This window comes from Seriola lalandi, unplaced genomic scaffold (assembly GCF_002814215.2).
Source record: "Seriola lalandi dorsalis isolate HSWRI2012SDOR001 ecotype SW California unplaced genomic scaffold, Sedor1 jcf7180002054911, whole genome shotgun sequence".
Taxonomy (NCBI): Eukaryota; Metazoa; Chordata; class Actinopteri; order Carangiformes; family Carangidae; genus Seriola; species Seriola lalandi.
In genome coordinates this window covers 1,113,041-1,126,190 of record NW_019525463.1, presented here as the reverse complement: position 1 = coordinate 1,126,190, position 13,150 = coordinate 1,113,041, and the positions used below count along the sequence as shown (strand labels likewise).

At 42.0% G+C, this 13,150-nt stretch overlaps 1 protein-coding gene across 5 annotated transcripts in view; it reads right to left on the bottom strand.

Annotated features, from left to right (window-relative positions):
- Positions 1 to 13,150, bottom strand: part of dnmt3ab (DNA (cytosine-5-)-methyltransferase 3 alpha b) — a 42,230-nt gene that overhangs the window by 15,892 nt on the left and 13,188 nt on the right. For 3 of the 5 annotated variants that reach the window (XM_023430756.2, XM_023430758.2, XM_023430757.2), the window contains exons 5-8: positions 10,982 to 11,028; positions 8,902 to 9,048; positions 1,304 to 1,684; positions 182 to 340 (exon numbers count right to left, since the gene is read on the bottom strand). In XM_023430756.2, coding sequence (XP_023286524.1) covers positions 182 to 340; positions 1,304 to 1,684; positions 8,902 to 9,048; positions 10,982 to 11,028 — 734 coding nt within the window. The remainder of the gene's footprint in view (positions 1 to 181; positions 341 to 1,303; positions 1,685 to 8,901; positions 9,049 to 10,981; positions 11,029 to 13,150) is intronic. The other 2 variants (XM_023430759.2, XM_087169731.1) reach the window with 1 other exon arrangement.

Sequence of the window (13,150 nt, the reverse complement as noted above, 5' to 3'; positions counted from 1 at the left end):
GGATTAATGACTATTATGTTTATAGTGGAAAAGAGTTGATGAGAAATAGGTTGAACAAATAAAAGAAAAAAAAAGTTATTATAAAGTGTGTGGTTGTCACTCTAAATGGAGGGCTGTTTTGCTTAATTCCTCATGAAAAAATCACCTCACAGTAATATTAATGTTGGCTTTAAATACTCACCACTGAGAATTTTCCATCTCCGAACCACATGACCCATCTGGTTCCCTCAGCAGCTCTGCTCCGTCCCGTCATCCACCAGGATACGATGCGGCCTGGCCACCACGAGAACCCTCGCAGCTTCCCCCAAACCAGCTCACCAATGCCAAAACCACGACCGTCCTGCAGCCAAAATAAAAGACAAATCATCCGCTCTGTATTCACTTCTGGCCATAGTTGTTAAACCTTTTTAAACACCGTCTGTCTCAGTTTTTTTTTTATTTTTGGGATGGGGTTAGATTAAAAACTTACATAAACAATAACATAACAAAATAAATATTATATAATAACAATAATTAAAGGTGATTACTTATAATATAAATAAGAGTCGCAACTAACAATGATTTTCATATTCTATTAATCACCCAATTTTTTTCTTGATTAATCACTTAATCGTTTAGGTCTAATTCCCCAAAACTCTAAGTTAAATCTTCAAACTTGTTTTTTCCATCAACAGTCCAAAACCCAATATTTAACTCTTATTATCACATATTCTCAGCACATACTCAGGAAGGGAGAAAAAAAAAGACTTAATAATAAATTGCTTATCAAAATATTCCCTGATTCATTTTGTGTAGACCGACTAGTCAGTTAAGCGACTAATTGTTTCAGGAAAATCCCAAACTCAGTGCCGAGTGCATAAATTAGAAAATTTTAAGTTTACTCAAGTGACATCCATTTACATATTTAGAGACATAAATGTCTATATATTTTAGTATTATTAAGTATATATTTTTTATACTGTATGCTTGAAGCTACTGGGGGAAAATACACAAACCAACTACAAGACACCAGGTTTTCATGCAGCAGTATTACATTAAACTACACCAGATGTAATTGTGCTGCAGATGTCCTCTGCATCATATAAACATTTCCCCAGAATTCAAAGTGAAATATTTGGCATCTTTGTATTCTCTGACAGTTGTATGAGACCCCAGGTGAATAATTTCTCAAAACATGAACGGCTACTTGATCCACAAGGATTAACCCTGGCTTTAAACTGAATCTGAGATCTTTGCTGTAAAATCCTAAAGGGGCTTACAACCAGATATTAATCAGTGCAAATCAAGTCCAAAATGATCTTACCTCATACTCGGGCTCAGTGTCTGCAGACTTGGGGCACGCCTTGTCTCCACCTACGATGGCGACAGGCTCGGGGGTCGTGGCCACAGTGGGCGAAGCTGGGTCAGTAGGCTGCTGCTGCTGCTGAGGCGGCTGCTGATGTTGCTGCTGTTGTTGTAGCTGTTGCTGTTGCTGTGATTGCAGCGACGGCTGTGATTGCTGTTGATACTGAGGCTGAGACTGACACTGGGTGTGCGACTGAGGCTGCTGCAGCTGCGGCTGCTGCTGCTTTGAAGGCTGCGGGTGCTTTATTATTGAGACCTCTTCTTTCTGGGTCTCCGTTTCATTCTCCTCGTGATCCTTCATCGCGTTCATCGCTGACATCAGTTTGGCCTTTTTCTCTGCCTGAAACACAGTCGAGTGACAGCAGAGGTAAAGACAGGGCTTTTCGCATGATGTGTGCAATCACTGAGTCTAAAACTGAGTATAGAGACTGAGTTTTGATCCAGCAGGATATGTTACTTTTCTAATAAATATAAAGACATTGTCGAAGAAAATACTTATGAAAATACATCAGAAAATGTGTCTAAGAAAGAGAGAAGCTAACAAACAGATTCAGTGCAGACTGAACGCTTGCTACTCTGTGGTATGGTACCCAAACATGTTGAGGTTTGTTAACCAGCCCTGCAAGCATCCGTTTGCTAGGCTAAACACGTTCTGAAATTTATTTGTAGAGGACACACAGAGATTAAACTGATACCAGCCTCTCATGTGACTGGTGGTAAGACAATAAACAAGTGTATTTAGCAAATTGTCACGCTGTTCTTTTATATTTTTCGACCACTTTGGGGCAGAAGAGCAACACTGATAAATTATCACCTTATCAAGTTGTTATGGCAAATGTGTTAACAAACTGTAACTTATTTATACACTGAACAGACATGGAGGAACCTTAACATTTGTTTGGGTTGTGTTTCTGGCCACTTGGAAAACACAAGTCCAATATTCACTTTCAGTTTTGCTCTCCTCTGAGGGAAAAACCTGCTCTTTAGCTACTAAATGCTCCACTATATTTAGTAGCCTTTGTCTTTCTTCTGTTGGGTGCTGGGCAGGCACCCCTACAGTTGGTTTATTAGAGCTATTTGGTGAAAACAGTTCACTGCTGCTAGAAATACTCATGAGAGAAGTGAGACTGAACCAGAACAGTAAAGTCATTGGGCTGTTAAACCAAAAAACAATGAGCTGAAAGATACTGAAACGCATCATACAGCTGAGGGTCACTGCAGATGATAAATCTGTGAGTTCATCACTTCCAATGACCGATTTCACATTACACACAGTCACCCTGACCCATTGTTTATATAAACATACTGAGTAGTGCAGCTTTAAGTAAAAACTTGTGCTATATGGAGCGCGTTGGTAGCCGAATGGTTACAGCGCCTGTCACACAACCGCAACGTCCGTGCTTTGATTCAGGCTGGGGACCTTTTTTTGCATGTCACACCCCTTCTCTTCTCTCCCCATGTTTCCTGTCTGCCGCTCTACTGCTGACTATCAAATAAGGCTAAAATTATCGTAAAAAAAGAACAGTGCATCACACCAGTGACTGAACTGCATTTATCCTGCGATGGCAATGTCCATGCAGGGCTGTCAATAAAACTGCATTACTGTCAGCCACAGTATAAGTGGAGACTGTTTTTAACCATTTAGCTGAACAAAACAAGTAGTGCACGTCATCTCTGCTGTATACGTGCAGAATGGGAGTCTGAACGCCTTTGTAAACACGTCTTTATCTCCGCCTGTAAGGCCCATTCATCAACAGCAGTGTATACAGTAACTCTATAGTGTCCATAGCTGCAGTGGAGAGTTCACTGGGTTTGTGGTACCTGACACTGAACCGCTAGGTCGATCAGAGAGGACGAGACGCAGCCGGGACTTAAGCCTCTCACAGTAAATCCCCAACAGCTGCACTCATTCTGATCTCTTTCTCTCAAACACACACACGGTAGGACTCACATGCTAACTTTCTTCTCCTTCTCTCACTCTTTCTCTTTTACATACACACACACACACACACACACAGAATATACATCTGCAGTCCCATATGTAAACACGTGTTAGTCATACTATAGGCTCCACGTGAGAGCAGTGCTGCACAGCTGTGCTTACTTTCCTCAAGTCGTTTTCTCAGGTTCTCAGGTCTCACACACACTGTAAATGTCCAGAGCTGGACTGAGTGTGTGGGAAGAGGAGAAAAAAGGGAAGTAAGAGAGAGACGAAGAGAGTGTATAGTACAATCCTCCGTCCTCTCTCCCAGTGTGACTCGTAAACAATAGCGCCTTTAAGGGGAGGTGGTGCCTAGATGGCGTGGGGAGGGGTATCTGCGCAGAAGAGTAGAAACATGTGCTCCTCAATCAAGAGGCTCTGCTGTGGTTTATAAATATCTGTACTGTAGTGCTGGATGGATGGTTCAAAGCCCTTGGCCATATGCGTTAGGCCTCTTGGCTCCAGCACAAGCACACTGGAGTTAGTGTTCGACAGCTCTGCTTGGATGTGTGGTTCCAGATGGTAAACTGCAAAAACTAACAAATGTCAATTAAACGGCTGAATGTGTTGTGTGTATGGGGAGAAACAATCTATAATCATATTGGAAAGTGAGGAGAGTAGTCACTGGTGCAGTCAGAAATAAATGAGTAGGTGAAATGATTTTATGAATTTAGTCCAGCTTCTTCATCTCTGGCGACTAGTAATCACAGGTATACTGGGAGATCTGTAAACGCCAATAAAGCAGCTGAGCTACTGTTACTGTGCTCATTTTGCTGTGTTTAGGGTCAGACTGTCTCCAGGGTTCCTTCTCCTCAGAGCCAATGAGAAAGTGACGCTGAAAATGCCAGTGGGGGGAGGAGAGAAAGTACAGTGGCTATAAGAACCAGATATTTGTCTCTGGACTTCTTCCCAGTTGTAAATGCCCCCTTTTGGGGGCCTCACAGTGTGTGTGCAGCTCCACCAGCAAGACAGGCCCTCCGAGTCTAAAGGGGAAAATAGGAAAGGAGGTAGCAGAGACACAATGCGGTCTTTATCATTTACGCACGCCTGCCCGTCACTGACAGCTCAGAAATACCACCACTTATATCTGCTGTCACGCCGTGCCGAAGACAAATGCCAAAAATGACAGCAGACATACTGTAGATCTATAAACACAGAGGAGGAAATGTGTTTAAACAACCTCACATTGAAAAACAACTACTCTTTTTTTCCCCTTGGAAAAAAATAGGTTATATATGCAAGCAATGGAAAAACCAAACTTCAGTTACTGTACTTACAGTAATTGTGGATTTTGTTATGGACATAGTGAAAACAGAAGCTCTACAGGCTGCTGGCAGAGTGTGGAGACATGTTGGGTGCACAATAAGGGATAATCTGACTTAGAGGCCATGCAGCATGATACCCTGAGGGCTCAAGGGGTGACAGAGTGCACGGGGAGGCAGAAAAAAAGAGAAGACATATTGGTCTCAGGGGTGTGCAGATCATACCTTAGGATTCAATCTGGGCTGCACTTGTTAAGAAAAAGGTCACGTTTACTGCGTGGCTTTGGTTATTTATAAGACAACAACTGTCTATTATAAGGTTGTTAACTTTACGAGGAAGATTTCTTAGTCTCGAAGGGTCAAAGAGTCAAAAGTGTGGTTGCTGAGATGAAACATCACAGTACATATGCCCTGAAAGCTTGCATGTAATACAGGGACAAAGACAACAATCCTAAAAAAAAAAATTCCTATCAAAGAAAAAGACGTTAAAGGTGCCACCAAATCCAAACAAACAAGCACTCTGCAAACTTTGATTAAAAGTAAGAAGTTAGATGAAATAAACTGTCACTGAACATTACTTCCTCACACAACGTGACAGCGAGCCTTTGAAGCAACACAAAAGAGTTTGACCTTTGAATGCAGCAGTCTTTCATGCGCAACAGGCAGGAGAGACACAGCGGGGTCTGCTTTTTGTAATTGTTTGATGGATTATACAGTGAGATATGTCTTCAGTGCAAAGACCTCCTGAGCTTATCTGCTGAGCAAGGCCACGTACAAATAGCAAAAACTTCCCTTAAGCAGCGACAGGTGTAGTTAAGTCGAGATGCATCAGATCAAGAAAAAAAACAAAATAAAAAAACAAATGGCTGATTCTGAAGTGGAAATATTGTCTGAAAACGCACCAGTGGCAGGTTCTGTTGTGCAGCGATGTGGCTACTGCATTCATTAGCCTGATGTTTTAGCACAGATCCCTACAAAGGCAGTGTATTTCACGAGTGGCCTTGGGGGGTCACACTAAAAGAGGCCATCTGGTTCTCATTGTATTGCGTCCTTTTAAGAGATAATTAGGAATATTACAGAGTCAGCTATGAATACATAAACAGAATTCCCCATGAATCCACAAGTGGAGTTAAAAAAAAAAAAGCCCCCCTCCCCTGAGGAGGCTGCTCGCTTTACTCCAAAGCTCTTTAAAATCTTTTCAAGTTATCAAATTACTGTTCTCGTAGTAAATCTATGTCGTGAGTCAAACAGAACAAAGTGCACAGTGATAGGAAGGAAATGGCTGTGAGGCCTACACAACAACTTCACCTTTTTCCCACTTTAATGTTATGTAAGGTAAAAAATCATGCTGGCTCTGAAAAAACAACAGCAACATTTTTAAAGTACATGTATTTGACCTAAAAGAATGATGTTAATCTGACATTTCTAGGCACTGCTATGAAACAGGAAATAGTTTCAATGCATATTCACCCCACGGGAAAAACTTTTTTCATGCAAGCAACTTTTTCCCAAACACGGCTAAAGCCTGCTCACTCTTCCTTTTTTTAAAGAGACGGTTTCCCTTTAAGCTGTGCAGAGCAGATGGTCCACAACAACTCTCGTGGAAATACCTGAAGTCAGCATATTCCCCTCGCTATAAGCAGGCTAATCAGACATGCACACTATCCCCCTGTGTTATCAAACAAACAATGCAGTGCACATACCCATACACGCCAGCGCGCAACCCTCATAATCCAGTGTGGGGCTTCAGTTTTTTTCACCCCCACTCTCGGGGTAGAAGAGATCGCTTAAAAAAAGAAAGCATGAACATTTCTTTGTCTGGGAATTCAGGGTCAGGTGATTGCCGACAGGAATTCTGGTTGGATAGAGAGGACTTGCAAAATGTTGGCAGCGAGCCAAGAGGCTGTCTTGCAAGCAGGGCTGGAAATTTGCTGCAAACCTCATCTTCACCCTCATATCCATAGCACAGAGTTCATTTCCATAGCTGGGGGAGGGGTCAGGAGAAGAATAGGGGAGGGAAACAGAGAGGGAGAGACGGAGAAGTCCACTGTAACACAAGGCACATGAAAAAAAAAAAAGAGAGATCCTGGAGAAAGTGCAAGATGGCAGTAACCCTTTCAGCCACCATGTCCTCCCTGTTGCAGGAGCATGCAACAGAAAAATGCTCTGTGGCGGGAGTAGAAGCAAAACTGGAGGCTATGCATCACATTACTCCTCAGGAAAAAGGGCTTTGATGCCAAGACAAAGTCTTTGTGCAAATTAGATCAAAGCTTGCAGTGCACCAGATGAGAAAAGGGGGAAAAAACAGGCACAGTCACAATTTGCATCTTGCAAATCCCCTTAAATCTCAGCCCAGTGGAGCCACTTGTTAAAGAAAATCCACCTCTGTTTGGAAAATGTAAACTGCCTACTTGCCTCGTATTTTACGACATTTCACTTGTGGGACTCCGGCATGTCCTGCTAATTTGGCAATATTTCCTCCCTGGAGACATTTTTACGGCCGCTCCCCGAGCCTTCTCCAGAGCAGAGCAGAGCAGAGGGGGGCAGGGAGGTAGAAGAAATGGACGACCCCATGTTGATACTACAGAGACTCCTCATTATGTAACAGATGAGGTTGTACTACATCACATTGCTAGCAAAAGTCACATTTAACATGACTAAATAATGAGCAATGTGGGGAACTTCACATTTATAGAGATTAAATTCACGCTGGATTAATGTTCCACAAAAGAAATCAGAGCTCGGATAAGTTGTCACATTTGCTAAAGAAGCAGGGCTGAGTGATCCTTCTGCATCCAGTAAAAATACCTGTGTATTACCAGCAAACCAATCTCACCACAACATTGGATCTGAAGATCAAGCGATACGACCGAAAAGCTCCAAAACCATTACTAATTGGTCTTTGTGGTGAAGAGATTGTTTTGTCAACTGCTGTTTCCAAGGTCAAGAATACACTTACAATCTCACGTTAAGATATCATGGACAACAAGTCCTTAATATGCTCAGAAAAATGGAAAACTGGGCATCTACAATTCCATAGCAACTTGGTAATCTCCATCTGCTGAGGAAGCCCATGAGAAACAATCAAAAGCTCTAGAAGGGCTATAAAAGGAATTTGTGGTGAGATTATTTAGTCAACTACTGTTCTCAGTAATAAACTTTAAACAGTTTGTTATTGCTCTACATTTACAAGGAAATCTCTTTGATGGAAATTTTCCATCAAAGAAATTGTGCAAATAAAATGTTACCAGCAAAAGCCGCGTTTCATCCGACTTAAATCCTGTCGGACAAAGGTTCCCCCTCATTCATTTGAATGTGGCCACTCCGTTGACGCAGTTGGGGTGTCAATGCAAAGGGAGCCAGCCAAAAAAATGCCAGGTCACCTGGCAAAAAAAGCTGAACCCGGCTCAACTTTTGTCACATAGGATGCGTTATCCAGCAACATGCTGCACTGGACAACTTTGATACACATTCCTGGTCGATTACTTACTTACTGCTTACCCTAACCCACAATGTGAACGCTGTACCTCCGTGGTTCCTATTATCATAATTACCATGATAAAAGAAAAAATTACGGCTGTCATGATGACTTTCCAGAGCAGTAAAATCCTCTCTAAAAATTATGAACGCCTCACTCATGTTTTGTTTCAAACTAATGGATCTGTAACTCAAACTGTAAAAAAAAAAAAGAAAAAAAAATGCATGACTGGTTTTGTTGCTAAAAATCTGTTTAGGCTAATAACTCACTACCATTCGGGTTAAAAGGGAAAATATGGCGTGCCCCTGGTGGCCTAATGGTTAAGGTGTGAATGGTTAATAACTGCAATGTCCCCAGTTTGACTCAAGCTGACCCCCCCCCCCAAAATGCCTGACTCTCTGCACTGTCAAATATCAACTAAAGGTAAAAATGGTTTCTATTGGGCATTTGGGTGAACTGACCCTTTAATCTAGAATCATTTCACCTCAACTTCAAGACATCAAAAGCACTCAGAATTATAAAAATCTAAATTTACGGCAACATTTTCATCCAGGAAGCATGAATCATGTCAAGGCATCAAACAGATGTGTTCACCACAGCTGCATGTGATTCTCCCTCTGCTAATACAATAGACAAGAACAAAGCCAGGATACGCAGGAGCCGACTGAGCCAATGGCCCTGGAAATCCACTGAAATAAATGGTACCTTCATGAGATATCAAATGACCCATCAAATACACTTGGCTGTGAATACACCACGAGCCCTATCTTTGACCCTGGCAGCTTTAGTCCATGCCTGTCACTCGCCCTGCTCACTATGGTGGCTGGGGTACTCACCTCCATCTTCCACTTGGCCAGCCACTCCTCTCTGGTCCGCTTGCTAATGTAATAAGGGTCACCAGCCTGGAAGGTTATTCTGGGCATGGGCCTCTGACGAAGGCTGATCTCCCAACCAACTCCCCCTCGCAGCCTGCCTCGACCTCCCTGTTTAAGGTGTTAAAAAAAAAAAAAAAAGTTAGCTACTTGTTTTTGATCTTCCATTTAGAGTTTCACTCATTCAGATTTTAGGAAATCTTTGCATCCAATCTGTGACTCGAGCCTGTGAGCCAGACTCTAGTTAACAAGTGAGTAATTTGTGGTTTAGGCGATGGGATCGTCTACTTCTAAAAGATGATGACTCATGTTTGTGTGCCGTTTAGTGCGGTCAGCTTGTGATTTGTCAGGCAGCTAGAAGTGATGCCACAGTGTCTAATCACAACTCCCTGGCAACAATCTAAAGGTCACCAGCACCTAACTGATACAAGGAGCTCCCAAGTGTATTTGATATTTCAAATCTATACACCATTAGGTACCATTTCTTTCACAAGTCCAAAGGCAAGAGAACTAATCAGTTTTTCTGGACCTTGGAGATCGGCGACTTATACCAAGCTTCTAGCCTGGCAATGGTGCAGATACAGTTTACTTTTAGTGCAAGCTTTCACCATACATTTGTGGGAGAGCAGGAGGCAAAAGGTTTAATGGTACACAGAAATAAACTGAAAGCATTAGTTTGATATTTTGAGAAACACTCTTCATTTTCTCACTTCACATCAATTCACTGTCCTGCCAAGAGTTGGATGAAAAGATCAATACCACTCTTGTATCTGTCTGTTCAATATGAACCTGGAGCCAGCAGCTGATTAGGTTAGCTTAGCATAAAGGCTGAATACAGTTGGAAACAGCTAGCATGGCTCCGTCTTAAGATAGCACAATCCACCTGGCAGCACCACTAAATCTCACTCATTAAAACATATCTTCTTTGTGTACAGGAATCCTTCAACATTTTGGGAAACATGTGTTTGCTTTCTTGCAGAGAGCTAGATGAAGAAGAAGAAGATCGATGCTATTCTAATGTATGTATGCAAAATATATATAAAACAGGAACCAGCAGCCAGTTAGCTTAGCTTAGCATAAAGACTGCGAGCACTGAGAAACAGCTAGCCTGGCTGTGTCCAAAGCAAACAAAATCCATCTACCAGCACCTTTAAAGCTCACTAATTAACATGTTATATCTCATTTGTTTATTTTATATAAATCTGAAGTGTAACGCCAGCAAGTCACTGGTCCCAGCCAAGAAACAGTCCGACACAAAAGCCCTCTTAAAACATTGAACTATAAAACAGATTGTGCAGATTAACCAAGCGAGAAATAACATATTCAGATTAAGAGGTGCTTGTAGGAGGATTTTGTTATTGTTGGATAGTCAGGCTAGTTGTTCCTCTTGTTTCCACACTCTATGTTAAGCTTAGCTAATAGACTCCAGCTTAATATTTAACAGATATTTATGAGATTGGTATCAATCTTCTCATCCAACTCTCTGCAACAAAGTAAATCAGCTTACAGTATTTCCAGTATTTCAAAGTTTTCCTTAAAGGCGGTTTATGACACCAGAATTTCCCCTGTCGCCAGTCTTTATGCTAAGCTAACTGGCTGTTGGCAGTAGATTCATATTTACCTATAAATCCTGAGTGTATTTTCCAAAATGATAAATAATTCCTACTCAGCTACAGTCATGCAAAACAACATGTAAACCTCCACTCATCAAACATACAATCTGTCCTGCAATAGAGAAAAAGTAATAAGACAAGAGAAAGACATTGCTATAACAACACTGGGTGGACTGACGTTTTGACAACATACCAGTATGATGATATCTTCTATTTGGTATTTCTACTCCAAAAAGTCAAGAAAAGCACTTCTGCTTTTGTTCAACCTGCACCACTACCATCTATCATGCTGGCAAGCAGAGGATTCACAGTTTGTGACAGGAAAGATAACTCAGCCCCAAAAAGGAAGCTACAGACTTGGCAAGTGTGAAAGACACCTCATGAGTTACATCAGCAAGAGAACAAAGACACAAACAGAGCAGAAATCTTACCTCGGTCTTGACTGCATCACCCCCATCCTCCTCCTTGTGCTCCACATCTAGAAAGAGGACAGCGACACAATGGATGGCCTGAATCATTTACAGGAGAGTGGAAATTGGCCACATCGGTTATCCCTGCATCTGTGTTAAACTTAAGTGGCTTCTCATTCATCAATAAACCATGTGACACATTTATTAATCCAGATTGTTAAACTCGCCCTCCATATCATCCCATTAACGATATATTTGTCAAGTCAAATGAATAAATCTGCTGAGAGATACTGGCTCTGGAAAACTCCTTATGCATGCTCAAAGTGGTTCTGGGATCACCGTAGCTTGTGCGCTCAGGTGCCATAAGAAGGTTTGATGCAACCCAGAGGGTTTGGATCGGCTGCCCAGGTTATGATGAGTGTGGAGAGGGGCCACGTTTATTTTGGCAAGTGTCACACTTCTGACCTTATATCCCCTCTAAATGAGACACACAGCTGGTTGCTATTAGCATGACCCCTCCCACGCCGCTGACACTGAGCCGTAAAGGCAACAACGTGCTGCTTCACTTCTGTGACTCTGGGGCGGTATACAACCCCCCTGCCAATCTCCAAAGCCCCGACTGCATCACAACATGAATCTCTTCTTGCTGCTGTTGAGTTATGTAGAGGTGGACAATGTAGAAGCTGCTATTTGTCTGTGTTATTTTGAACAGAAAAAGGCGACAGAGGCTTAAAAAAAAAAAAAAGGTTGTGTGTTGTACCACTTCTCAAATGTCCTATTTTAAGTACAGTGCTGAAAAGTAATTCATTTACTTAAGTACCCTAAGTACAGTTTTCAGGTACTTGCACTTTGAGTTTAAAGGTTCAACTTGACCTTGGAAACAGCCGCTGATAAAATGATCTCACCTCACAGTCTGTTTAGTAGCTGATCTTCATCAGCATATGGCCTTTGCCCAGAAAATCTAAAACTTTTTGTTATATTTAAGAGCACTTAAAGACATTTAAAGTGCTTTAAAACATGGATAAGTGATCTCAAACACAACCGTGAACTTTGGCATATTTTGTCAACTACTTTATACTGTTGCTTACGCTTTTATATTTTAACTTACACAAAATGTTGCAGGCAGAACTTGTATCTGAGCATGCTCAATAACAAGTCATGTAACCTTTAATTACATGAAATATCTACAGGTTTCATCCGGCATTGATTTATCATGATGAGTCAGAACTCATCACACTATTGGAACTTTTCTCAGAAGGGAGTGTTTTGCACAGGAAAGAAAATGCCCAACACAGAGGAAGTTGCAAAACCATAATAGAGAGGTGCAGCACCAGGGCAAAGATGATCCAAAATAGCACAGAAAACATTTGGTGAAACGTGCACTGAAACCACAGTCTAATAAAAATGTCTTTAACAGAATAAAAGCTGCAGTTGGGATTTCCCATTAACTTGGCCATGATTTAAGATCTGGAGGTCTACAACAACAAGGGCATGTTATTCATTCTTAAACAGCATTGTTTGCCTGTGTTCAGCAGAGCAGTGAGGGGTTAGCCAGGGAGCATGGATATCACCCAACTGAAGCATGATTCATGAAAACTTTTTCACCCGCAGCAGCAGAAAAACAGATGAGGAAGCCAAAATCAGCTTCATCACAGAAGCTCAAACCAACACCTCTGGTATTACTTTAACAATGATTAATTTGAATGTAAGCAAGTGTTTCTAAAAGCGACCAGGCAAGGTGATATGACACGACTGGAGTATACACACATCATTCAAGCAGCTGTGCCCTAAATTAGCATGATGGCACAGCCTGAGTAAACATGACTATCTGCTTAGTCGAAGCCCAGACACTATCGTAACACTTGAGCCCTGAGAGGCTAAGGACAACTTTTGATGGCATGTTTTCTGCACGGCCAACACTGGCTTGTCAGTGAAGTACCCTACAGACCTGTCCAAACAATAGTCTGCTCTCTTAGCAGCCTCTTCAAGTTGGTTCCATGTGTAGCTGAGCCCCCTGTTCCTCCCCCCACCCCCACCCCCAAACCCCTTGCTCTTTTTTTCCATCACTCTCTCCTGGTCTCGTCGTCCTCATCGGGAATAAGTGACTATATAACAAATCGGTGAGGCGGCGCGGACTGCCAAGGTCATTGGGTTTGTGAGGGGAGCTGGCTAATGTTGCCCACAGAGAGT